General features: G+C 43.8%; 1 protein-coding gene across 1 annotated transcript; it reads left to right on the top strand.

Annotated features, from left to right (window-relative positions):
- The first annotated feature begins 12,332 nt into the window (after positions 1 to 12,332).
- LOC148430838 (pancreatic lipase-related protein 2-like) lies at positions 12,333 to 27,206 on the top strand. Its single transcript, XM_088466455.1, has 13 exons — positions 12,333 to 12,385; positions 14,355 to 14,400; positions 15,322 to 15,476; positions 17,272 to 17,388; positions 17,472 to 17,606; positions 18,851 to 18,959; positions 20,829 to 20,948; positions 22,675 to 22,800; positions 22,884 to 23,002; positions 25,224 to 25,350; positions 26,355 to 26,466; positions 26,541 to 26,708; positions 27,098 to 27,206. The coding sequence occupies exons 2-13, from the start codon at positions 14,355 to 14,357 to the stop codon at positions 27,159 to 27,161; spliced, it is 1,398 nt and encodes a 465-aa protein (XP_088322581.1). The 5' UTR covers positions 12,333 to 12,385; the 3' UTR covers positions 27,162 to 27,206.
- The last annotated feature ends 439 nt before the right edge of the window (positions 27,207 to 27,645 follow it).

The following is a 27,645-nucleotide window of genomic DNA, read 5'->3' as shown; positions in this document are numbered from 1 at the left end:
TACAGGACAGGGTAATGGCGCTCCATCACTCCTCCTGCTCTCCTACAGGACAGGGTAATGACGCTCCATCTCTCCTCCTGCTCTCCTACAGGACAGGGTAATGGCGCTCAGTCACTCCTCCTGCTCTCATACAGGACAGGGTAATGGCGCTCAGTCACTCCTCCTGCTCTCATACAGGACAGGGTAATGGCGGTCAGTCAATCCTCCTGCTCTCCTACAGGACAGGGTAATGGCGCTTCGTCACTCCTCCTGCTCTCCTACAGGACATGGTAATGGCGCTCAGTCACTCCTCCTGCTCTCCTACAGGACACGTTAATGGCGCTCAGTCAATCCTCTTGCTCTCCTACAGCACACGGTAATGGCGCTCCATCACTCCTCCTGCTCTCCTACAGGACACGGTAATGGCGCTCAGTCACTCCTCCTTCTCTCATACAGGACACGGTAATGGCGCTCAGTCAATCCTCCAGCTCTCATACAGGACACGGTAATGGCACTCAGTCAATCCTCCTGCTCTCATACAGAAAACGGTAATGGCTCCCCTCTCCTCCCCTGGAAGGGCTCACTCCTAGCGGTTCCTTCCCCTGTGGCTTTTCAACTGTCTCCTGCAGACAGTATTCCCCATTTTAAGTCTTATGAGGGGATCCATGGCCAGTCCCCCTATATAATAGATGTAGTAGAGGTAGTAGAGGTAGCGGATGTTGCGGAGGTAGTGGAGGTATTGATGTAGTTGATATGGTAGATGTAGTGGATGTATTGTATGTAGTAGATGTAGTAGATGTGGTAGATGTAGTGGATGTATTGGACGTAGTAGATGTATTGGAGGCAGTAGAGATAGTAGATGTATTGGACGTAGTAGATGGAGCAGATGTAATGGATGTAGTGGATGTATAAGATGTGGTAAATGTGGTAGATGTAGTGGAGGTTTCAGATGTAGTAAGATGTAGTGGAGGTAGTAGATGTAGTGGAGGTAGTAGATGTAGTAGAGGTAGTGGAGGTAGTGGATGTATTGGATGTAGTAGATGTAGAGTATGTAGTAGATGTAGTGGAGGTAGTAGATGTATTGGATGTAGTAGATGTATTGGAGGTAGTAGAGATAGTAGATGTATTGGACATAGTAGATGGAGTAGATGTAATGGATGTATAAGATGTGGTAAATGTGGTAGATGTAGTGGAGGTAGTAGATGTAGTAAGATGTAGTGGAGGTAGTAGATGTAGTAGAGGTAGTGGAGGTAGTGGAGGTAGTGGAGGTAGTAGATGTATTGGATGTAGTAGATGTAGAGTATGTACTAGATGTAGTGGAGGTAGTAGATGTAGTGGAGGTAGTAGATGTATTGGATGTAGTAGATGTATTGGAGGCAGTAGAGATAGTAGATGTATTGGACGTAGTAGATGGAGCAGATGTAGTGGATGTATAAGATGTGGTAAATGTGGTAGATGTAGTGGAGGTAGTAGATGTAGTAAGATGTAGTGGAGGTAGTAGATGTAGTGGAGGTAGTAGATGTGGTAGATATTGTGGCGTTAGTAGATGTAGGGAGGTAGTAGATGCATTGTATGTAGTAGATGTAGCGGAGGTAATAGATGTATTAGATGTAGTGGATGTAATAGATGTAGTGGATGTAGTAGATGTAGTGGATGTAGTGGAGGTAATAGATGTGGTAGATGTAGTGTAGGTAATAGATGTATTAGATGTAGTGGATGTAATAGATGTAGTGGATGTAGTAGATGTATTGGATGTAGTAGATGTATTGGACGTAGTAGATGTAGCAGATGTAGTGGATGTATAAGAAGTGGTAAATGTGGCAGATGTAATGGAGGTAGTAGATGTAGCAGATTTAGGCGAGGTAGTGGATGCAGTGGAGGTAGTAGATGTAGTGGAGGTAGTGGAAGATGTGGAGGTAGTAGATGCAGTGGAGGTAGTAGGTGTACTGGAGGTAGTAGATGTAGTGGAGGCAGTGGAGGTAGTAGATGTAGTGGAGGTAGTAGATGTAGTGCAGGTAGCAGATGTAGTAGATGTAGTGGAGATAGTAAATGTAGTGGAGGAAATAGATGTAGTGCAGGTAGCAGATGTAGTGGAGGTAGTAGATTTAGTAAATGTAGTGGAGGTAGTAGATGTAGTAGATGTAGTGGAGGTAGTAGATGTAGCAGATGTAGTGGAGGTAGTAGATGCAGTGGAGGTAGTAGATGTAGTGGAGGTAGGGCAGGTACTAGATGTAGTAGATGTATTGGATGTAGTGGAGGTAGTAGATATAGTGGAGCTAGTAGATGTAGTGGAGGTAGTAGATGTAGTGGAGGTAGTAAATGTATTGGATGTAGTGGAGGTAGTAGATGTAGTGGCTGTAGTGGAGGTAGTGGAGCTAGTAGATGTAGTGGAGGTAGTAGATGTAGTAAATGTAGTGAAGTTAGTAGATGTAGATGTATTGGATGTAGTAGATGTAGTGGAGGTAGTAGATGTAGTGAAGTTAGTAGATGTAGTGAAGTTAGTAGATGTAGTGGAGTTAGTAGATGTAGTGGAGGTAGTAGATGCAGTGGAGGTAGTAGATGCAGTGGAGGTAGTGGAGGTAGGGCAGGTACTAGATGTAGTAGATGTAGTGGAGGTAGTAGATGTATTGGATGTAGTGGAGGTAGTGGAGCTAGTAGATGTAGTGGAGGTACTAGATGTAGTGTAGCTAGTAGATGTAGTGGAGTTAGTAGATGTAGTGGAGGTAGTAGATGTAGTGGAGGTAGTGGAGGTAGTGGAGCTAGTAGATGTAGTGGAGGTACTAGATGTAGTGTAGCTAGTAGATGTAGTGGAGTTAGTAGATGTAGTGGAGGTAGTAGATGTAGTGGAGGTAGTAGATGTAGTGTATTTAGTAGATGTGGTAGATGTAGTGGAGGTAGTAGATGTAGTGGAGGTAATAGATGTATTGGATGTAGTAGATGTAGTAGAGGTAATTGATGTAGTGGAGGTAGTAGATGTATTGGATGTAGTCGATGTAGTAGATGTAGTGGATGTAGTAGATGTAGTAGATATATTGGATGTAGTAGATGTAGTTGAGGTAATTGATGTAATGGAGGTAGTAGATGTATTGGATGTAGTCGATGTAGTAGATGTAGTGGATGTATTAGTTGTGGTAAATGTGGTAGATGTAGTGGAGGTAGTAGATGTGGTAGATGTATTGTAAGTAGTAGATGTAGTGGAGGTAATAGATGTATTGGATGTAGTAGATGTAGTGGAGGTAAATGATGTAGTGGAGGTAGTAGATGTATTGGATGTAGTCGATGTAGTAGATGTAGTGGATGTAGTAGATGTAGTGGATGTAGTAGATGTAGTAGATATATTGGATGTAGTAGATGTAGTTGAGGTAAATGATGTAATGGAGGTAGTAGATGTATTGGATGTAGTCGATGTAGTAGATGTAGTGGATGTATTAGTTGTGGTAAATGTGGTAGATGTAGTGGAGGTAGTAGATGTGGTAGATGTATTGTAAGTAGTAGATGTAGTGGAGGTTATAGATATATTGGATGTAGTAGATGTAGTGGAGGTAAATGATGTAGTGGAGGTAGTAGATGTATTGGATTTAGTCGATGTAGTGGATGTAGTAGATGTAGTGGATGTAGTAGATGTAGTGGATGTAGTAGATGTAGTAGATATATTGGATGTAGTAGATGTAGTTGAGGTAATTGATGTAGTGGATGTAGTAGATGTAGTGGATGTATTAGTTGTGGTAAATGTGGTAGATGTAGTGGAGGTAGTGGAGGTAGTAGATGTAGTGGAGGTAGTAGATGTATTGGATGTAGTAGATGTAGTGGATGTAGTAGATGTAGTAGATGTAGTAGATGTAGTGGATGTAGTAGATGTAGTGGATGTAGTAGATGTAGTGGATGTATTAGTTGTGGTAAATGTGGTAGATGTAGTGGAGGTAGTGGAGGTAGTAGATGTAGTGGAGGTAGTAGATGTATTGGATGTAGTGGATATAGAAGATGTAGTGGATATAGTTGATGTAATGGAGGTAATAGATGTATTTGATGTATTGGATGTAGTAGATGTAGTGGATGTAGAAGAGGTAATAGATGTAGTAGATGTAGTGTAGGTAATAGTTGTATTGCATGTAGTAGATCTACTGGATGTAGTGGAGGTAGTAGATGTATTGGCGGTAGTAGATGTATTGGAGGTAGTAGATGTATTGGAGGTAGTAGATGTAGTGGATCTAGTTGATGTAGTGGATGTAGTGGAGGTAATAGATGTAGTAGATGTAGTGGCGGTACTAGATGTAGTGAAGTTAGTAGATGTAGTGGAGTTAGTAGATAAGGTGGAGGTAGTAGATGTAGTAGATGTGGTACATATGGCTGAGGTAGTACATGTAGTAGATGTAGTGGATGTAGTAGATGTGGTAGATGTAGTATATGTAGTGGAGGTAGTGGATGTATTGGAGGTAGAAGATGTAGTGGATATAGTTGATGTAGTGGAGGTAATAGATGTATTGGATGTAGTAGATGTAGTGGATGTAGTGTAGGTAATAGATGTAGTAGATGTAGTGGATGTAGTGTAGGTAATAGATGTAGTAGATGTAGTGGATGTAGTGTAGGTAATATATTTAGTGGAGGTAGTAGATGTATTGGTTGTAGTGGAGGTAGTAGATGTAGTGGATGGAGTAGATGTAGTTGAGGTAGTGTATGTAGTGGATGTAGTGGATGTAGTGGATGTAGTGGAGGTAGTAGATGTAGTGGAGGTAATGGATGTAGTGGATGTAGTGGAGGTAGTAGATGTAGTGGAGGTAGTAGATGTAGTGGATGTAGTGTAGGTAATAGATGTAGTGGATGTAGTGGAGGTAGTAGATGTACAGTAGTAGATGGAGTAGATGTGGTACATGTGGTGGAGGTAGTAAAGGTAGTAGATGTAGTTGAGGTTGTGTATGTAGTGGAGGTAATAGATGTAGTATAGGTAATAGATGTAGTGGATGTAGTGGAGGTAGTAGATGTAGTGGATGGAGTAGATGTAGTGGAGGTAGTAGATGTAGTGGATGTAGTGGATGTAGTGGATGTAGTGGAGGTAGTAGATGTAGTGGAGGTAATGGATGTAGTGGATGTAGTGGAGGTAGTAGATGTAGTGGAGGTAGTAGATGTAGTGGAGGTAGTGTAGGTAATAGATGTAGTGGATGTAGTGGAGGTAGTAGATGTACAGTAGTAGATGGAGTAGATGTGGTACATGTGGTGGAGGTAGTAAAGGTAGTAGATGTAGTTGAGGTAGTGTATGTAGTGGAGGTAATAGATGTAGTATAGGTAATAGATGTAGTGGATGTAGTGGAGGTAGTAGATGTAGTGGAGGTAGTAGATGTAGTATAGGTAATAGATGTAGTGTATGTAGTGGAGGTAATAGATGTAGTATAGGTAATAGATGTAGTGGATGTAGTGGAGGTAGTAGATGTAGTGGATGTAGTGGAGGTAGTGTATGTAGTGGAGGTAATAGATGTAGTATAGGTAATAGATGTAGTGGATGTAGTGGAGGTAGTAGATGTAGTGGAGGTAGTAGATGTAGTATAGGTAATAGATGTAGTGTATGTAGTGGAGGTAATAGATGTAGTATAGGTAATAGATGTAGTGGATGTAGTGGAGGTAGTAGATTTAGTGGATGTAGTGGAGGTAGTGTATGTAGTGGAGGTAATAGATGTAGTATAGGTAATAGATGTAGTGTATGTAGTGGAGGTAATAGATGTAGTATAGGTAATAGATGTAGTGGATGTAGTGGAGGTAGTAGATGTAGTGGATGTAGTAGAGGTGGTAGATGTAGTAGATGTAGTGTAGGTAATAGTTGTATTGCATGTAGTAGATCTACTGGATGTAGTGGAGGTAGTAGATGTATTGGCGGTAGTAGATGTATTGGAGGTAGTAGATGTATTGGAGGTAGTAGATGTAGTGGATCTAGTTGATGTAGTGGAGGTAATAGATGTAGTAGATGTAGTGGCGGTACTAGATGTAGTGAAGTTAGTAGATGTAGTGGAGTTAGTAGATAAGGTGGAGGTAGTAGATGTAGTAGATGTGGTACATATGGCTGAGGTAGTACATGTAGTAGATGTAGTGGATGTAGTAGATGTGGTAGATGTAGTATATGTAGTGGAGGTAGTGGATGTATTGGAGGTAGAAGATGTAGTGGATATAGTTGATGTAGTGGAGGTAATAGATGTATTGGATGTAGTAGATGTAGTGGATGTAGTGTAGGTAATAGATGTAGTAGATGTAGTGGATGTAGTGTAGGTAATAGATGTAGTAGATGTAGTGGATGTAGTGTAGGTAATATATTTAGTGGAGGTAGTAGATGTATTGGTTGTAGTGGAGGTAGTAGATGTAGTGGATGGAGTAGATGTAGTTGAGGTAGTGTATGTAGTGGATGTAGTGGATGTAGTGGATGTAGTGGAGGTAGTAGATGTAGTGGAGGTAATGGATGTAGTGGATGTAGTGGAGGTAGTAGATGTAGTGGAGGTAGTAGATGTAGTGGATGTAGTGTAGGTAATAGATGTAGTGGATGTAGTGGAGGTAGTAGATGTACAGTAGTAGATGGAGTAGATGTGGTACATGTGGTGGAGGTAGTAAAGGTAGTAGATGTAGTTGAGGTTGTGTATGTAGTGGAGGTAATAGATGTAGTATAGGTAATAGATGTAGTGGATGTTGTGGAGGTAGTAGATGTAGTGGAGGTAGTAGATGTAGTATAGGTAATAGATGTAGTGTATGTAGTGGAGGTAATAGATGTAGTATAGGTAATAGATGTAGTGGATGTAGTGGAGGTAGTAGATGTAGTGGATGTAGTGGAGGTAGTGTATGTAGTGGAGGTAATAGATGTAGTATAGGTAATAGATGTAGTGGATGTTGTGGAGGTAGTAGATGTAGTGGAGGTAGTAGATGTAGTATAGGTAATAGATGTAGTGTATGTATTTGAGGTAATAGATGTAGTATAGGTAATAGATGTAGTGGATGTAGTGGAGGTAGTAGATGTAGTGGAGGTAATGGATGTAGTGGATGTAGTGGAGGTAGTAGATGTAGTGGATGTAGTGTAGGTAATAGATGTAGTGGATGTAGTGGAGGTAGTAGATGTACAGTAGTAGATGGAGTAGATGTGGTACATGTGGTGGAGGTAGTAAAGGTAGTAGATGTAGTTGAGGTAGTGTATGTAGTGGAGGTAATAGATGTAGTATAGGTAATAGATGTAGTGGATGTAGTGGAGGTAGTAGATGTAGTGGAGGTAGTAGATGTAGTATAGGTAATAGATGTAGTGTATGTAGTGGAGGTAATAGATGTAGTATAGGTAATAGATGTAGTGGATGTAGTGGAGGTAGATGTAGTGGATGTAGTGGAGGTAGTGTATGTAGTGGAGGTAATAGATGTAGTATAGGTAATAGATGTAGTGGATGTTGTGGAGGTAGTAGATGTAGTGGAGGTAGTAGATGTAGTATAGGTAATAGATGTAGTGTATGTAGTGGAGGTAATAGATGTAGTATAGGTAATAGATGTAGTGGATGTAGTGGAGGTAGTAGATGTAGTGGATGTAGTAGATGTGGTAGATGTGGTACATGTGGCTGAGGTAGTAGATGTAGTAGATATAGTGGAGGTAGCAGATGTAGTGGATGTAGTAGATGTGGTAGATGTAGTATATGTAGTGGAGGTAGTGGATGTATTGGAGGTAGAAGATGTAGTGGATATAGTTGATGTAGTGGAGGTAATAGATTTATTGGATGTAGTAGATGTAGTGGATGTAGTGTAGGTAATAGATATAGTAGATGTAGTGTAGGTAATAGATGTAGTAGATGTATTGTAGGTAATAGATGTAGTGGTTGTAGTGGAGGTAGTAGATGTACAGTAGTAGATATAGTGGATGTCGTAGATGTGGTACATGTGGTGGAGGTAGTGGATGTAGTGGAGGTAGTAGATGTAGTGGAGGTTGTAGATGTAGTTGATGTATTAGATCTGGTGGAGGTAGTAGATGTGGTAGTGGATGTAGTGGATGTCGTAGATGAGGTGGAGGTAGTAGATGTAGTGGAGGTAGTAGACGTGGTATATGTAGTGGAGGTAGTAGATGTGGTGGATGTAGTACATGTGGTGGATGTAGTACATGTGGTAGATGTAGTGGATGTAGTAGATGTAGTGGAGGTAGTAGATGTAGTAGATGTAGTTGATGTAGTGGAAGTAGTAGATGTAGTGGAGGTGGTAGATGTAGTAGATGTGGTAGATGTAGTGGAGGCTGCTTTTGCTTCTTTTGGCGGTCTCCCATTTGTGACTTTATGAAAATGATGCTACACAGTCCTTTCATGGTGGACCCCCATGCGTATGAATGTGCAAGGAATGAGATGGCCACTATTACTGCTCGTATGAACTGTAATTCCGCCTGGCTCTTCTTTACACATCACCATTGGTCGCACCATTTATTCATTCGTTATTTATTACCAGTTATTTGTATAGCTCACAAATATTCCACAGCGCTTTACAGAGAATATCTGGCCATTCACATCAGTCTCTGTCCCACTGGAGCTTACACTCTATATTCCCTACCACAAGCGCACACAAAACACATTTTGGTTAATTTTGATTAGGAGCCAATTAACCTACCAGTATATTTTTGGAGTGTGGGAGGAAACCGGAGGAAACCCACGCAAGCACAGTTAGGCTGCAGTAGTGGGAATCAAACCAACGACCTCAGTGCTGTTAGGCAGTATCGCTCACCATTGCACCATCTGTGCTGCACCATCAAAACTTAAACCAACCTATGGTATATGGCAATTACGGCCTCCAAACTAAGAGTTTGAGTGTCTGTGTACACATGCACCTCAGCGACACGACCGAAAAACACTCCCATAACACCCTTGTTACACGGACCTTCTCCATGTGTGTGCACTAAGACACCTCCCAGGAGCCGCCCAGCACTTTTCATGGCATCGCTGATACCGTGCGTGTGAAATGCATCTGCGCCTTTGTGTGTGTTTGTGTGTAACAGTTGCGCTGCAGGAGTTTTTAGGGATTCTCATGCATGTGCAGTACTAAAAACATCGCTTTACTGCATGATCATCGGCCACGTGTGCGGCTCTGTATAAGGCCTCTGTGAGTGTGTGTGCGGCATTGGTAGGTGTGGCAGGAAAATGGTGATTGCATGGGACAGGATGGGGGATGGGGAGAAGGTGCACTCTAGCGCTTCTAGGCCCTAGGAATGCTCCCCCATAGCATGGCATGACCCCTCACAGCATGGCATGACCCCTCACAGCATGGAATGACCCCTCACAGCATGGCCTATCCTGTCCTGATCGAGCAACACACAATGTTGGTTGATTTTGCAACCATAGATCAGCCCCATGTGAGCGGAGAATAACTAATGTCCATATGCTTTATTTATTATGTGTGTAAATAAATATACTTATACATAGTCTACATTCCCCTGCACAATACACTGAGGTGTTGTCGACTCATTGCGATTTTTACCAGTTTATGTGCTTCCAAAATGGCCAGTTACTAAGAGTTCTCAATTCAACAGGTGGGTATATACTGAAATGGCAAAATACATATATTAACTCACCTGTGCGTGAATAAATAAATCCCAAAAACATGACCTGTTGGGGTACTTGAGGACTGTAGTTGAGCACCACTGTGTGTAATGTCTGCATTATTGTTAGTATATTTCTGCATCATATTCCAGATAACACACAGGGGAAAATTCACTCTGGAAATGCTGCAGAAATAATCTGTCTTCTCTGTTACAGGAGGATTCGCAGATCAGACGAAAGTGTCGCTGGGCGCAGCCTGCGGTCACCTGACTGTGTGTGATCAGCAGAAATCTCGGCCTCAGGATGAATGGTCAGGACACTGGCAGGATATTCAGAAAATGTTCATCTTTAGAACACTGATTACCCTGACTGTATTACTGATGTGTCCTGCTACATCCTTGCTCCAACGCCACATAGTGCACTTCCCCCGCCGCTGGGTCATGGTCAACCCCATCCACACCTCCCAATGGGACATAGACTACTCACCTGGATGGCCAGGTGAGTCTAGGTGAGCAGTGTATGACCCAGAGGGAGGGGGAGTGGGGTAGTCCATGACCCAGCCAAAGCAGTTCCCCCTGTGCCTGTACCTGCATACGCCTATGAGCGTGACCTGCTAGTTGCGCTGTGCCATGGCATATTGAGTTGCATCATAATGTAATGAAGAGCTGTAAAAAAAACATAGAGTGTAATACAACTTTCTGTCCACCAGATGTCGCTTTTCCTAAACTGCATTGTGCATGCGTAAAATAAGACAATACAATGTCTGTAGTACCGCCCACTGATTGGCTGACTGAACCTGTCACTCAGTACGCTATAGTTGTCATGGATCGAGAGATGTAATAAAGAATTAAATCATTCGGTATGAGAGTCCTGAGTACACTTTATAAATGTGTTCTGCCATCATTATTACAGTATATTATGCTAGATACACATATCAGCAAGATACAGTAACACCTCATTATTAGGAAAGTCAGTGCCAATCCGTGTGACAATGTTCTGCAGCGATATGAGGCAGTCACACAGCGATAACATGTCTTAGAAATGAACAGTTGGGTTTGAAGGGAACTGTATAAACCATCACTGAACTACAAGTCTCAGAAAGAGGTGTCCTTGGATTACAATGCGTTGTGTGCTGCACACCACTTTCTACAATGCCGCTGTGACCGGCACTGACTGATGTATACCGGCTAGTGACATGTTGTTCAAGCTTCTAGTGGCGCTGCAGTGCTGACGGGATGTAGTTTTCCGACTGTGAAATCCCGGCATGGGACTGATGATAGGTGTTTACTACCGATGCTTATCACCAACCACACGCCGAAACCCCGATCGTACATAAGCCGGGCGTCAGAAGCGCTTAGCCTAGTGGGGGTGGGGGGTTAGATTTAGGCTAGGGGAAGGGTGGGTTAGGGTAAGGCACCACTGGGGTGCGCTTAGGTTGAGGTGCCCCCCAGGAAAGTTAGGTTTAGGGTACAGGGGGGGGGTTAGGTTTAGGCACCACTGGGGGAGGTTAGGGTTAGACACTTTTGGCACCCCCTAAGGGAGGGTTAGGGGGTGGACAGGGATAGTAATTGCCTACTTACCTTTCCCATCAGGATCTTCAGCTGCCGGCCTTCCGGCGTCAGTATTTCATCCGCTGGGCTTAGGTCCGATGGTGATTCATACTGATTCCGTGCTGACATTGCTGCAGAAAACACAGACAGTTTGTAACCTAGAGACACCTCTTTCTGGGCTGAGATTTGTGGTTCATTGATGATTTCATACAACTCTGCTAAAACCCCACTACTAATTTCTAAGGCACAGGTTCTCAAACTCGGTCCTCAGGACCTCAAACAGTGCATGTTTTCCAGGTCTCCTCACAGAATCGCAAGTGAAATAATTAGCTCCACCTGTGGAACTTTTAAAATGTGTCAGTGAGTAATGAATACACCTGTGCACCTGCTGGGTGACCTGGAAAACGTGACCTGTGAGGGGTCCTGAGGACAGAGTTTGAGAACCACTGATCTAAGGCATGCCTGCACTGCCGAAAATAGCCTGCTGTGCAGAATTACTACAGTACTGTATTATAGACACTATTTATACTCTGCAGTACTGTACAGTATGTGATTGGTCCTCCTGTCAGGGCTTATTGTTCTATTGTATTCTGTAGGGCCATATCCATCCACTGCTGTATTATTCACACTTATTCATAGAAAACATACGTTATACCGCCGGCTGATCGTCTGCAAGGGAAGTATCAACTAAACTAATCTACTCCCTAACCCTAATCCCCACTCTAACTGCCTAAACCTTACCCCCCCTATCCTCGCCTCCTAAACCTAAGCCCCCGGGGGTGCCTAACCCTAAATTCCCCCCGTGGGTGCCTAACCCTCTCCCTAGCCTAAACCTAACCTCCGGGGGGGGTGCCTAACCCTAAGTCCCCCCCACAAACCCTAAACCTAAAAAGTTCCACAGGTGGAGCTAATTATTGCATTTGTGATTCTGTGAGGAGAACTGGAAAACATGCACTGTTAGTGCTCCCGGAGGAATGAGTTTGGGAAACGCTGGGCTATTATACTATCGGATATTACCTATTGTCCCGTACATCGTGTGTGGATAATTGGCATTTGTATAATCAGAGTTGTACTGTAACATGGCTAAGTGCATGGGGGGGTGTCAGAGCTGGTAATGGAAATGGTTGAAGTGGGGAGGGGGATGTCAGAGCTGGTAATGAAATGGTTAAAGTGGGGAGAGAGCATTATAGCAGCACGTGAGAGAGTAAATGGGGCGTCAGCTGTATGTAATTATAGTAATATAGGCATCTGCCATAGCCCCGCCCACATTAGGGGGTATATATATATGCAGGACCCTGTACCTGGGCAGGTGATGCAGTCAGTGCTGGGTGTAAGGTGAGTAATGGCAGAGGCTGTGGTATAAGCGTTATGCTGGGTATACGCTATACAAGTCACTGTCCTGTCTGGTTGGAATGAGAACCTGGTAATACATGGGAGTGAATGACAATCGTCCATTTACTGAAACACTGGAAAATAGGCAAAAATTGTCATTCAGACAAATGTGTTAAAACACAGAAATGTAACAAATGTTTTTAGTCAGTTTTCCAGTGTTTAAGACCATATGACTTACTGTCATTTGCTCTCATACATTACCAGGTTTTCATTCCAACCAGCCAGATTGGGCAGCAATCTGACAGATTGTTTATGCTGGGCACACACTATACAATGATGTCGCTAATGCTGGGCACACACTATACAATGATGTCGCTAATGCTGGGCGCGCACTATACAATGATGTCGCTAATGCTGGGCGCGCACTATACAATGATGTCGCTAATGCTGGGCGCGCACTATACAATGATGTCGCTAATGCTGGGCGCGCACTATACAATGATGTCGCTAATGCTGGGCGCGCACTATACAATGATGTCGCTAATGCTGGGCGCGCACTATACAATTATCTGTTCTCAGCTTCTGAGGTTTTATTTTTTGTTTGTAAATCTTATTACCCAGCACCAATCTCTAATGCTGGCCATACACGTTACAATTAACGGGGTGATCCGCCTGATATTGGTGCTTTGCCCCGATAATTGTAGCGTGTATGCGGGCGACCGAGGGTTAAATATTGCTCGGTCGGGCATGCTGGATTGTCCAGCATGCCCATCCGATGCGATATTTACCCAGTAAACTGTCAGCTGCATCGGGTAGTGTATGCCCAGCGCGGCCGACAGACATTTCCTGTGTTCATTCCTAAGGAAGGAACAGGGAAATGTCTCCTCCCCCGGGGGCGGAGCGCAGATGTCTGCCGAATACACTGTGAGAAATCTCAGTGTATGCCGACGACATCTGTGATTGGCAGCCGGCCAGATAAAATGTGTCGGTCTGGCCATGTATGCCCAGCATAACTCGGTCTAGTGAGCTCCTGATAAATGGTCGTACGCTGATCCTGTGCTGCCCAGAATGGGAGCAGTATGTTAGGTTGTTATCGTGTTGACATAAGAATATGGCCATGGTTGATGTGTCGGCATGCTTAGTGTGTCAGCAGTGACCATGTTGACATGATGGAATGGAAGTGTAACATCCCTGTTGGTCACTCGCCTGGTCCTGACAGCTGCTGCGGCTCCAGTTTGGCTTCTGGTTCCCTGTGGTCATGTGACTGTTACTTTGGTCTCAGCCTGTGACGGAGCAGCAGTTTGGGTATTTTCTGCCATCTCTAATCTCCCCTCCCCCCTGACATTAAGGGTCAGGATGCTCCTAGGCACAATTTTGCCCCTCGCCCTCTGTGGTCATGGCTGGTAAGCTGCAGTGATATGTGGCTCTGCATAGACCTAATAAATGTCACTCTCAGTTTAGGCTCCTTTACCCCTAAACTGAAGCTTCTGGGCAGACAGCATTTAGGCTGATACCCCCCAGCCTCTCCTGCATGTACCTCACATCACATATGGGGTAACACCCCTGACAATGTCACTTTAAGGGGTTTTACCATATGTTTGTGTTTAGTACATCCCACCTATAATCAGACTACACTGTATGATGTGTTATGTATGTGACAGCTCAGTCTCCTCTGTCTCTATATGGTCTGTGATATAATCAGATTACACTGTATGATGTGTTATGTATGTGACAGCTCAGAGTCTCCTCTGTCTCTATATGGTCTGTGATATAATCAGATTACACTGTATGATGTGTTATGTATGTGACAGCTCAGTCTCCTCTGTCTCTATATGGTCTGTGATATAATCAGATTACACTGTATGATGTGTTATGTATGTGACAGCTCAGTCTCCTCTGTCTCTATATGGTCTGTGATATAATCAGATTACACTGTATGATGTGATGTATACGGTCTCTGTTCTCTCTGCAGATGTTTGGGCTGTTATTACTCATCTCTGTAACTTTGGCTGTGAGAGGTAAGAAATCTCCATGTCTATAGACACTGGGCAGGGGTATCTGGAGCTGATGTACAAGCGGTGAAAAGCTTGCGCTAGTGGAGGTTACCCTTAGTAACCCTTCAAATTTGAAGTTGCATATATCAAGTACTGTCTATAAAATAATAGGTAGAATCTAATTGGTTGCTATGGGCCTCTCACTGCTTGAGGCATAAACCCCTGTTAGTAACCCCCCCTGTTATTGGGAGATGGTGATCATGGCCTTTGCCATATAGCATCTGTGCAAAAGGTTAATGAGATCAAGTGTTAGGTGCCCTAGGGGGCAGTGAGAAGTAGATTTAAGTAAGGAGAAGCACAAGAGGGTAGAGGCCCTGCTCATACGCTTACATTCTAAATGGGATGGACAGATGGGGAGGAAGGAGCATGTAGCAGTGGGTTAGGATGAGCTGAAAGGCTTTAAGTAAGTATTGGGTCTTGAGAGCCCATTTGAGTGATTGTAGAGATGTGGAGAGTCTGAGAGGGAGAGAGTTCCAAAGGTAGTGAGCAGCATGGGCAAAATCTTGGAGGCGGAAGATGGTAATCAGTCTGCATTAGTTGAATGAAGAGGGCAGACAGGAGAGTGAAGGGAGATGACAACCTACATCGGTCTGTCTGTCTCTTGGTATCTGCAAAGTACCTCTATGCCAATGGCTCTCCCTGGCATTACAAAGTGCAAGAATTGTTCTGCAATCTGGATACAAGTGTTACTGGCAGCCTGTACATGAAATAAGATGGTTCCTCTTCCGTTAAATCCCCTGGCAGCAGGCTGGCCAGGCAGTGACACCCCCTGCTCATTATACTCCCTATCTTTAATAATCAGATCACTAACAAACACGCGGTGCTAAAAGGTATTGCAGAAGCTGCTTGATGTACTGTGCATCACCACTAACCTTCTCTGCCCAGCTGGTGAGGTGTGCTACAAAAACCTGGGATGCTTCACTAATGATCCTCCCTATTCCGGCACGCTGGAGAGGCCCATCAGCCGCCTGCCATGGCCGCCGGAGGAGATTGGCACTCGCTTCCTGCTCTTCACTAGAGAAAATCCCAACTACTTTGAAGTAAGTTCTCCACTAACTCATAAGCTGTCTCCCAATAATGATCATCTCTTGTAGACCCTGATTGTGTATGATCCTTCCCACTGTCTCTCTCTGTACCACAATACAGTATTAAATTCAATTGTTGCACCTGGCAAGCTACTAAATGGTCCTGGACAATTAATAGGGATTATTGTTGGAACACTTAGTATCCTAGCATGTGGAGACCCTGGTTCTCTCCTACTAGTAACAAGTGGTGTGGCCTCTATTGGACTCCATGTGGGACCTGTACTAGGCTGGGAAGGAGATGAGAAAATGTTCCATATCTAAATAGCTAATTGTTACTGTAGCTGGTAGTGGCCGATTACAGCTGTTCAACTAACCAGAACCCTCAGATTCATACCAGCTTCAGTGTCTCCATCTTCAGTATGGTCATAATCCTGAGCTACAGTAGCTTTATTTTCATGGTCCAGACATTGGACTATAGTACATGAATCTAATTGGTCATTACGGGGTTTGAGGTCGATGCTGTATATCAGGGATTCTAAACTCTAGTCCCCAAGTTCCACCAACAGGTGAGGATGATTTAGCTTTACTCATGCACAGGTGAGTTAAGGCCCATATACATCAGCAATCGTGCAATTTGCAATCGATTTGTGTATAAAAGAAAAAAATCCCTTTTTTTTTAATTGATTGCAAATTGCAGAATTGCCACAATCAATTGAAAAAGGAAAAGATTTTTATACACAATCGATTGCAAATTGCACGATTGCTGCAATCAATTGCTGATGTATGGGGGCCTTTACTGTTTCTGGGTCACTAATTATTCCACCTGCTTCCACAGATCTTCATGACCAGTTGGGGGTACTTGAGGGTTGATAACTGCTGCTACATAGTAATTATTTATAGCAATTTTAACTACTGATTTATATATGGCTTTGAAACCCTTGCAGTTTAGATTTTTACCAACATAGGGCAAGTGGCATTTAGTAGACATAACCCTTATGTGGAGGAGGAAATGACGGCCAGAGGTCACTATATTTGTAGCAATACGAGCTGCATAAAACTAGTTTTCATAAAAACTGTAGTCATGGATGAAACCTGGTTGGTGTTTTTAAATGGAAAAAAAAAATGTGGTCCCCTGAGAGGTACAAAGCTTTGTTGCTAAAGTCTGAGATCATTAATGTCATCGCCATTTGGTCTTATTGGTAAACATCATTTCTGTGAAATTTATAGCTTGGACAAAATTCAGTTGTGGATGGGGTAGGATTGGGGACACTTAAAGCCACGTTCCACTGGGGAGAGTTGTGATCTCTATTGTGAGACGCACATCCGATGTCTCTGCTTAGATTGTTTTGGAACATGTACTAACTGAGGCAGAATGTATGATGCTTGAAGAACATGGCAAAGGACAGCTCTCTCTGTAAGATCTGTCCTCTGCGAATGAGGAACTCTCGGGTTTTTGACCCGGAAGTCCCTCTGGCATCCTTCTGCACATAGCACAGGGGGTGCTGGGAGGATCCGATTGGATCCCTCTCACAGCACTCTGCAGAGAGAAGCCCCTAGACTTCTATAGGGGAACTCTATCAGAAGTTGGCATTGCCCACCACATAAAAGCCCCGGAATGAATCGCATTCCGAGGCTTGGCGCATATGAGAAGTGGTCAAACCCGCATTTCTCCCATTGCTGCATCCTGATATGGTATCTTTCTACACTCCAGCTGGAAAGTCCTATTTCCGTAGACCTCTATGAAATCTTCGCAAATATGCATGTATTTGTTTATTTTATATAACAAATTGCTTCATACTTACTACTTCAGGTGGTCAGCTCCACCAATGTCTCCCAATCCAACTTCAATACCAGCAGGAAGTCTTGTTTCATTATCCATGGGTTCCTTGAGGAAGGCTATAAGAGCTGGGTCACAGCTATGTGTAAGGTGAGTGGGCTGGATCTCTGTCATGTTTGGCTTGAAAAGCTCAAGATCTGTGTTCATCTCCATATTTTCTCCTTTCTTACAAGACCCTGTTAGAAGTGTCGGACTTGAACTGTTTCAGCGTTGACTGGAGCGGTGGTTCCCATGCTGTTTATACACAAGCTGCTAATAATATCCGTGTTGTTGGGGCAGAAGTAGCTCACTTTATCAATGAGCTAATGGTAGGTAACCTCACCTTATGAAACCTAATTATGTTTGTAGCTAAAATGTTCCTAATGTCACAATTTCCCATCTCTGGGGTCAAACCAACTGGCTGCAAGTTGTGTGTTGCATGTATGGTAGCTCCAGACTCTCAAACTTCTGTCACAGCCCTAAAGGGTTGCATACAAAGATCTGCTAATCCTCAGTGAGATCAGGCAGTGGGGGGGGATGCATTGTGGTACCATTGCCAGAGTTTCTACACCGTTTCAATGGGAACTCTTCTCCATGACTAAATGAATTGAGCCCTCTGTCAAGTTTATCTTGGGCAGACCATTGAGGGTCTAAATTCTCTTAATTGCTGGGCATACACTCTACAATTCTGTCCAATCTGGCTGGTTGGATTGAAGGCCTGGTAATGTATGGGAGCCAATTACCATTGACCATATGGTCTTAAACACTAGAAAATGGACAACCATGATTGTTCAAATTAATTTGTTTTAACCAATTTGTCTGACAACTTTTGTTTGTTTTTTCAGTGTTTGTGAGCAAATGGATGATTGTCATTTGCTCCCATGCATACCAGATTTTCATTGCACTCATCTAGATTGGGCAGATATCTGGCAGATAATTGTGTAGTGTATACCCAGCATTACATGTTCTGTGCTAAGCATGAGATAATGATTGGGGCTTGATGGAAGCTACAGGCGAGTGTTTACAAGAACAGAGGTGTCCTCATCCACCTAATGTGTTTGCACCATCTCAATCTATCAGGGGTAACAATCCTTGTACCTTTCCAGAATTTTCTTATTCCCATCGTAGCTGCACACAGGTAACTTGCACCAAGTACTAAAGCCGGACAGGCATAGAGGACATGTGGTGCTGGGCATGGTGCAGGTCACACACAAGCTACATGAAATGCCAGTCTCTGTGCTCAGGGTGTTCCCAGAATTGTATAACTATTGCATTAGTGATGTAAGACTCGTATTATTTTTGAGACTGACTTGGCCACCCCAAGTGTCCTAAGTCTGGTGTCATTAGGGGCAATTTGGTGTAATCTGATGGGTGTATGTGGGCACATCTGTAGCCCTGTGTAGAGACTATATCCTGATGCAAAATGGACTGATGCATAAAGCAGAGCAAGGCCTGATTGGGGGGAAGAAGGTGGTAATGATGTGGCAGCTTCCATTGCTGGACCATACATAAGCCTCATGATGTGGCTCTAACCAGCACCTGTCATGCTCATGGTCCATGGTTTTATTTTTAGGATCGACTTGACTACCACCTGTCCAACATACACCTAATCGGGCACAGTCTGGGAGCGCATGTTGCAGGAGAAGCTGGAAAGAGACGGACGGGAATTGCAAGAATCACAGGTAACCTTGGTATAGATCATTACATAGATGTTGGATGCAGTTTGCTGGAAACAATCCCCTGGGAGAAGAAAGTCGTCCTAATTTGAGGCTTAATGCTGCCCAAGTTAATGCCCAGTCCTGGCAGCATTTGGAGTTGTTACATTGGTGGTTTGGACACAACTGCCAACCAGCATCTCTGCAAGTAGCCTCCTCTGTTTGGGGCTGCTGGTGGCATCTGTAAAGCTATCTTCTAAATAAGGGGCACTCATATAAAGTGAGTTGTAGGGTTCTAGGTGTGGCACTGAATAGACAAACTAAGTTGTCTGTGGTTATCACTGTAGCTTCTCCATCACAACAAGATCTTAATCTGTGGAAAATATGTACTAAATCCAGGCTGTAAATACCGGAGCATACAGTAACACTTATATTGCGCCAGGCTTTCTAGGAGTCTACATTGGCTAAAGGATACTTTGGGGACTGAAGACAAAAGCAGGTTTCATATGACTTCTGTACACAATCCTGTATAATGGAACCCAGGCTGGTGGCACATTGTGTACAGGAAGCCATTATTGGTGATATATACATTTGGGTTAATGTCTAACTTTCCCAGTGGGAGATGGAATACATTGAAAATTGATTCCCAGTGGCTCCATTACAGGCAGTTATTACTCTCGTTTAGAGTACATATTATATAGCGGTGTAACACATGTAACAAGTTTCCCAACTTGCAACATTGTATAAAATCATAGCTGTGTACATACTGTAGCTTCTCCTTCCCATCTCTGCTATATTCACTTTGTGGAGTGTAGTATTGGATAGTTTGGCACCTACAGCTTGTCACTGTAATTCCCAGTCCCTCATTAGCTGGCTCACTGACCTATGATCTGTATCAGTGGTGTATCCAGGGCAGGGTGGCTGGGTATCATGCCCTGGGACCGGCGGCGCGGGGGGAGCCTCTGGCCATGATCCAGGTCAGGTAAAGTCAGTGTACTGCGGAATGCAGTGAGTGCGGTCCACACTACACAGTAACTCACACATAGCCATCGGCACTGGGTAGTACATTCGTAATACCCGGAGGCGGTGTTTTCAGCAGCCAATGAGTCTCGCTCTCATTGTTTACTGCACCCACTGCCAGAGCTTGCTCATGATCTCCGGCTCCTGCAGTGGTTAATGGGAAACATAATTGTCTCTCCCATAGGATAGAGGTGCGGACAGCGGCGTGCACGGCAGGAGCGGGGACTCATTCAAGTTTTGTTTTTTTTGGTGCATGTCTGCGGGGACACTGTATAGAGTGCACTATATCACTACTGGGGGCACTGTATAAGGGGGCACTACTACAGTGGGCATTGCAAGAGGGGCATTGCAGTGTGTATGGAATGGAAGGAATGTTTCCAGAGTGACCAGTAATGAGGGTGTCATGTTGACCCACCACCATGTTTCAGTGACCACACACTTTTCGGTGCATGGGAGGGGTTTGTCTTCCATGTTGCCCTGGGCTCGTAGTTATGCCACTGATCTGTATGTTCATAGATGTGCACACATGGGGTGTCTGGCACTCTAGTGCTGGTGAGCTAAACATGAATTGGATCATTACTGAGGTATAATGTGGGTCAGTGAGGTTATGGAGTAGGGGGTAATGATGTGGATATGATATGGGGGAGATTGGGGCTACACAGCTATCGGCAGGCATTGCTTACAGCAAAATACAGCCAGATGCACCCCTCATTGCAGAATATCCCCCCCCCCCCCTAGATTTCCCTGGATACACCCCTTAATGTGCTGTGCATTCCTGTGATGTGCTGCGTGTGCCTGTGTGATGTGCTGGCTGATACAGTAATGGATAAACTGCTCAGGGTGACTGATTTTATGCTCGGTGGAATTCTCCTACAGGACTGGATCCGGCTGGACCCTATTTTGAATATACCCCTCCCGAGGTGCAGCTGAACCCTACGGATGCTGACTTTGTTGATGCCATTCACACTGACGGATCTTCCATCTTCCTCCATCTTGGTATAACCGCAATGTTCTATATTGGCACATGTGACCCCACACTGCATAAGTAACACAACTCCCAATATGTAACTGATACAGAACCGGGTCTTAAATGTTTTTATTTTAAATCTTATTCAAAACTGTACAATGAGATTTGTATCTTGGATATATTAATAGTTAATGGGGCCATTAAATAGTGGGGGAGATGCTATTTGCAGCTAGGCATGTTCAATTCAATGCACACCAGCCCCCTCCCCCTGTCAGCATTGCATGTTACCCATTGCCCTAATCCCCCCCCCCCCTTCCAGAATAGTTTGGATTTGTCAGTTTTGTTTATAAATACACCCCTTAGAGACAAGGCAAATGCCACAATGGACACCTCCCATTAATGTTAGGAGACTGCTCCCTATATTCTGTCACTTAGGAGATGTAGCCAAAAAATCAGACTCTAGACTTTGTAGAACTATGGCTAGAATCTGATTGCTATGGACAACCCCCTGATATTATCCTTTTTTTAGAAAGCTTGATAAATATCCCCATAACATTTGTTAGGAGTAATCTGAAATGATACTTGAGATGTGGCAGAAAGTTGCAAAGGTAAAACCTCAAACTGCCATTGTCTGAGGGTTACTGTGGTACATGGGGTCCCCATATGTATTCGTCTACACTCCCACAGTACAGCCTCCCATAGAATTTTATAGGGGGGCTGCATTGTGCCCAAATATAACTTTCTGGAGCTTGTGCACATTAGCCAGTGCCATCAATAGATGGTATTGGCTATAGAAGCCTATGTACTCATCAGAAGAACCCAGAAAAGGGTATTAAGGGCTCCTTGCACAGCCCTATGGACATGTATTTCAACCATTGTCAGAAAACCAGTCTAATTGCCAGAGCTGTCCCAGCAAGAAGAGAATAACACTGTACATGCCGGCAGACTATCCTGGAGGTGAGTATGTAAATGTTCCCTACTGAATACCTCCTAAATGCAATCCTGAATACATCTCACCCTTCTCTGTATCTTCAGGAGTTTTATCCATTTTTTATAATTGACTTGTGCAATCATAGGGGAATCATAGCCCCTTTTCCCTGGTATACTGGTAAGGGATTAATGATGGGTTGGAGGGAACGTGGGTTCTAAGTGCAGGTGAATGATGGAGGCAGTAAAGGAACTGTACAGCTCATGGCCTCCTGTGGGACTTCTATCTATTGTGTTCTCTGCGTGTATTTAACATTAGTCCACAATAGTAAGTGTGGCTGCTTTCTTAGAAATGCTGTGTTGTCCCCTAGAGATGAGCAAATGGCTCACAGCTGTCCTGCACCGTACTCTGCCAGGACTCACTACATGGCTTGCTGGTGTCATTGGCCTCCAGTTCTGCCCCAGCCATGCCACACTGCAGAGTATTTCCATGCATTGTCCATCATTCTGTAGATTTAGTCCACAAAAGGGATCTTTACGAATGGTGTTCAAGCCAAAGCAGAACTGGGCTGTCCTATCCCTAACACTGCATCTCTATAAAATGTCCTGTTCCATCTAAACCTGTACTCCAAAGTCACTCATTGTCAATCTAGGTATATCCCAGAGTAAGACACCCCTCTGCTGCTAGTTCAGGGCTAGGCAATATATTCTTTCTAATGTGTCATGCCAAAAGTTTCTGGAACTGACCTTGCAGGTGCCACTCACCACATCCTGTAGTGTCAGGGGTTGCCTGTCCCTGCACTAATATATATTTTTTTTAATATGAAGGTCTTGGAGGCTTTGGCATGTTGGAGCCAGCTGGTCATCTAGACTTCTATCCAAATGGAGGAGAACACCAGCCTGGATGTGACCGAATGCATATTAAGCATGATGACATTGATCATCTGATTTATGGTACAGACGTCAGTCACTGTATTGGTGGCTGGTGATCTCGCAGGTGACAAGCGTTCTGATTGGCTGTCTGCTCTACCTTTCAGGAATTGAGGATAAGGTGCTGTGTAACCATGGAAGGAGCCACCAGTTTTTCACACACAGTATTGTCAGTCCTGGTGGGTTCATCAGTTACCCAGGTTATTCGTACAGCGCTTTTCAGGAAGTAAGTGGTGACATCACTATTGGAAATTTCCACATACAGGAGTGGTACAATTACTAAACTGGTGTAATGCACTATAGTAGAATGGTGAATAATTGTTGGGTCTATGGCTCCTTTAGTAGTATGCAATGTATACCCTGAACACTAACACTATGTTCTAGTCTGACATTTGCCCAGTAGAGAATTCTTCATACATTCCAATATAAGGAATTACTGAATGGCACCTATATACTCCCCTGTGTGGTCAGTGTATATACTGACTCCACATGCTTATAAACCTCACAAAAATAGCACCAAATATGGAATAATTATAGGCTAATATAGGTGTCTGCAGTGTGTGATGGAGGCTAGTCCTATTCAGATGCCTACAAGTTGGTAGGTGTGTAGCGGATGTGAACAAGAATGTTGGTCCACACATTCCAAATCGGTAGGTTTTATTGAATATAATAGGATACATGTGATAAAAAAGTGACAGTTGATATAAGGTATCAATCTCTATTGGGCTAAGTACTTTAGAGACTGCTTGAAGCATTTAACTATTAACCTCATGTCAACTCTGAGATACTTAACCAGGGATTTGGTTAACCAGTAGAAATCTGATGTAAAACACATGGTTAAGCAGTGTGCAATATCTCCAGGTGCTGCCAGGAATGTATGGGCTTAATGCTGTTTGGTATATTACACCTGTACAGTGGTTGCAGCAGGATATATTATGGGGTATCCAGCAGTGGCAGTTTCCTTTATAGGAAACACTTGGGGGCACTTCCTTCACTATGGACTAGAGAATGCATGAAGACCTGTGCAGTAGTGCACTTAGCCAAGTTAGAGGTTGTGCCTCCAGCAGTCCTTGGTCCTAGATCCCAGAGGAAGAGGAAACTGAGTGCTCTCATCTAGCAAAAATCTGAATTTGGTTCAGAGTTTATTCCTTGGTTATAAAAGTTTACCTCACTCATGTAGCAAACAGTATCTCCATTCTCTGGAGGCTGAGCAGGTCTGATAGGGTTCAATGGCCTTACTGTACAGGCATTAATGGAGTCTGTTTAGGTTTCAAAAATATATTTGGTAGGAGGCCTAAGATCCAGCACCCCCCCCTCCCACCTCCAGATCTTGTATATGTGCACCAAAGACCGAGTCTTGGGCTTGGTCATCTAAATGAATACTTTACCTGGGCAGCTTGAGTAAGATTTCTTAAACTCTCACCTTTTTGTGTGTGCTGATAAAGAAGCTCTCTAATGGCTTTCCCCCTCACCATAAAAATATTCTGGTGTCACATGGAACAGAAGCCTAACATGACTTCTCTCCCTTCTAATTCATCATTTTTTATTTTTTTTTTAATATGGGTTGATTGTTTCAAAAGTATTACAGTACCTAGTCCAAGTCTTGCACCTCATAACTTCTTTGTAGAATAACAACTTTCCTCTAATCCTATAACCACCCACCACATATTTGTCTCCTGGACCAGGAACGTTAGGACTTTGCCCCATGTATTAGAACTCTTGAATCATTAGTTTAGTCTTCCTGAAAGTTTCTTTCAGTACTCGATGACCTTACTACTAGTCAGAGCTCACTACGCCCTGCTAGGGCCCTGTCTATTGGCACTTAGCCAAGGGTACAGGTAACTTGCAGATTAGTAGGCTGCATAAAGAGACGAGTACACTCTACACATCAAAGTAGGCTGGCCTGGGAAAGATGTTTGGAAGATCCAGATGAGAGGGCAGAATTGGTGCTGCTTAGTCCTCAATTTGTCTGCCAGGGAAATGACTAGATACTGTAGGGCTGTGTATGTGATACCTGGTGCCCACCCATTATATATAGATGGATATCTATCTCACACCTTCAGTGAGTGGAGGGATCCCAGGAGGAGGGCACCATGACCCACATGGGGACTCTGGATACAAATGCTGACATGGGACCTAGTACACCAGTCAATCCCTATCCTGGTCTCATCTATTGCATTGTCTTCATGCGTCCGCTTTATTTCTGATGGAGAAAAAACATCTGCAGCTTTTGATCAGTCATATGTAATGGTGGGGATAGTGTGGGCCCTATAGGGTTACACGTGGAGCTTTGGTTCTATTCTGTTCCTTCGTTACTTGATATAAGAAAAATATATATTCTATTATGTAAACCCTATATTAAAGTCTTGATATTAGGACATTGGGAGCTAGTTGTGTAGGCTTGTGTGGCTGAATAGCTTATACTTGTCTCTTCTCCTCCTCACCAGGGTGCTGGGTTCCCATGTACCAATGGAAGCTGTGCAATGATGGGATACTACGCAGAACTTTATCTCAGAGACCCAACTACCAGACAGAAGTTTTACTTGAACACTGGAAATGCTGAGAACTTTCTACGTATGTTCTACATGAGGAAACCATGGGAGGGACAACCTGGTGGCGGGTGTCAGTGTGGACTACATCCATCTGACAAATGTTGTGGTCTCCCTGAATGATGCAGACTTGAGAAATTTGGGGGGGTGGGCCTTCCTGTAGCTGTGACCACATGGGTACTTCATCCTATACAAGACCACAGCGGTTAAGAATCTGTCTGATACAACAGATCAGTAAATGTTAAGACATTAGATGAGATAACGGGGATAAGTGATACATGAGCTACATAATGCAATGTGTGAGGGGGTATTGCAGTTACCAGGGGGATGTAATGAACCCATCTTAAGTCCACTGCAGCTGCATGTCTGACCAAGGAAAACCTGGCTGGTGTTGCTGCTCACTCAAGGTTCCCTCCCACAATACATAATAGGTGACAGTCTGTATTTGAGCATATGGCTGTGAGTCTAAGCTCTGCTGGGTCAGATGCTGTGCTTCAGTTTTGAAGAATCTGAGGAATGCTTAAATTACTAGGCCAGAGGTTCCCAAACACTGTCCTCAACGCTCCCCAACAGTTCTAGTTTTGGAGATATCCATGGTTGAGCACAGGTGACTTGATTTAAACATCTGTACTCAACCATTGATATCTCCAAAACCAGAACTGTTGGGAAGCCTTGAGGACAGTGTTTTGGCAACCTCTGTACTAGACTAAAGTTCAGTTTCTCACACTACACTGGGCACTATGGCTAGATGGCATCGCATGATCTAATGTTATGGGTGACACTGGTGCTCTACTGGCCTTGTTTCTATACTTCCAGCAGCTCCATCACTCAGGTGTGACCCGGTAACTACAGACACTGGGATCCTAAGAGCAGTAGTAACCACCCAGCAGTCATTGCAGCCATGTGTGTGTGGGAGCAGACTCCATGTATGGGGATGGGAGATGCAGGAGGAGCTGCAGGGGATGTTGATGACTGATCTCTGCCTCAGAACATGAGACTTATTGTACTATCCCTGTGTCCTATGTCTAGGCTGGAGGTACCATGTAGATGTAACAATTGCCGGCACAATGGTTGCTCTGGGAACATTTCACATCTCTCTCTGTGGGAGTAATGGGTGCAGTCCTCAGTATGAGATCCACACGTAAGTCCATCTCTCAGATATCTGTGGGGCAGGGTCTGAACTTGTTCTGCTAATTCTGTTCTCTCCTTTCCCAGTGGATTCATTCACCCAGGTTCCTCATATGCTGCTTTCATTGATGTGGAGATGGACATTTATCCCATCAAGGAAGTGACCTTTGTCTGGCACAAGAATGTGCTCTTCTTACTTCATCCATCACTGGCAGCTTCTGCTGTGTCTGTCCAGTATGGACCCAATGGAAAAATGTATGTAACCTATGTGAACCTCATACACATTACAGAATCCTGCGTATCATGTGAAGGGAGATGGGGAGAGTGTCCTATCGGGGACTATAGTAGCTTAGGTGGAATTCCTCAGCTTGCTCTGTCCTGTTACATCCAACGTCATAGATTTTCCGTAGAACACCTCAGTGACTGTACCTGGTCTCCATAATGTGGATTACATATTTCTAAAAAATCCAAAAATTCAGCTATGTCATCTGTTATTGCCCGTAGTGGTTTCCTCCCTAGTTCTCTGTACTGTAGTTGGGGATTATCAGGGGAATATTCCCTATAGTGGATGTTTGTGCTCTGACTTCTCTCCTGGATGCTAAACGCTGACTTATACTGTAATAAACTGATCTTTGTCTCTGCAGATCCACCTTCTGCGACACAGACCCAACAATAGAAGACATTAATCAGACTCTGGAATCTTGCTAGATGTTACATAAGGAAATGCTAATAATAAATCCAGTGATTTTCAAATGATTGTTTCCTGTCTGACTTATTAGTAACAGTCTGCAATATCTGGGCTTTCATCAGTAGTTACTGGCAGCAATCTCTATTTCTCTAAATCACAGGTTCTCAAACTCTGTCCTCAGGACCCCAAACTGTGCATATTTTCCATGTCTCCTCACAGAATCACAAGTGAGATATTCACTCCACCTGTGGATCTTTTTAAAATGTGCCAGTGAGTAATTAATACACCTGTGCACCTGCTGGGTGACCTGCAAAACATGAGCTTTGTGGGGTCCTGAGGACTGAGTTTGAGAACCCCCTGCTCTAAATGTTTCACCATTCTAAACGACTAAGCCAGCGGTACAGAACATTGTAGTAATGGGATTTCCCACAGTGGAAAGATGGTAAGTCTGTTATAAGGCAGGAATGAGGTGACTTTATCTAATGGAGGTACTGCCTACTCTGT

Source organism: Taudactylus pleione, unplaced genomic scaffold, assembly GCF_031769625.1.
Source record: "Taudactylus pleione unplaced genomic scaffold, aTauple2 ptg003137l, whole genome shotgun sequence".
Classification (NCBI taxonomy): Eukaryota; Metazoa; Chordata; class Amphibia; order Anura; family Myobatrachidae; genus Taudactylus; species Taudactylus pleione.
This window is presented reverse-complemented; position numbering and strand designations above follow the sequence as displayed.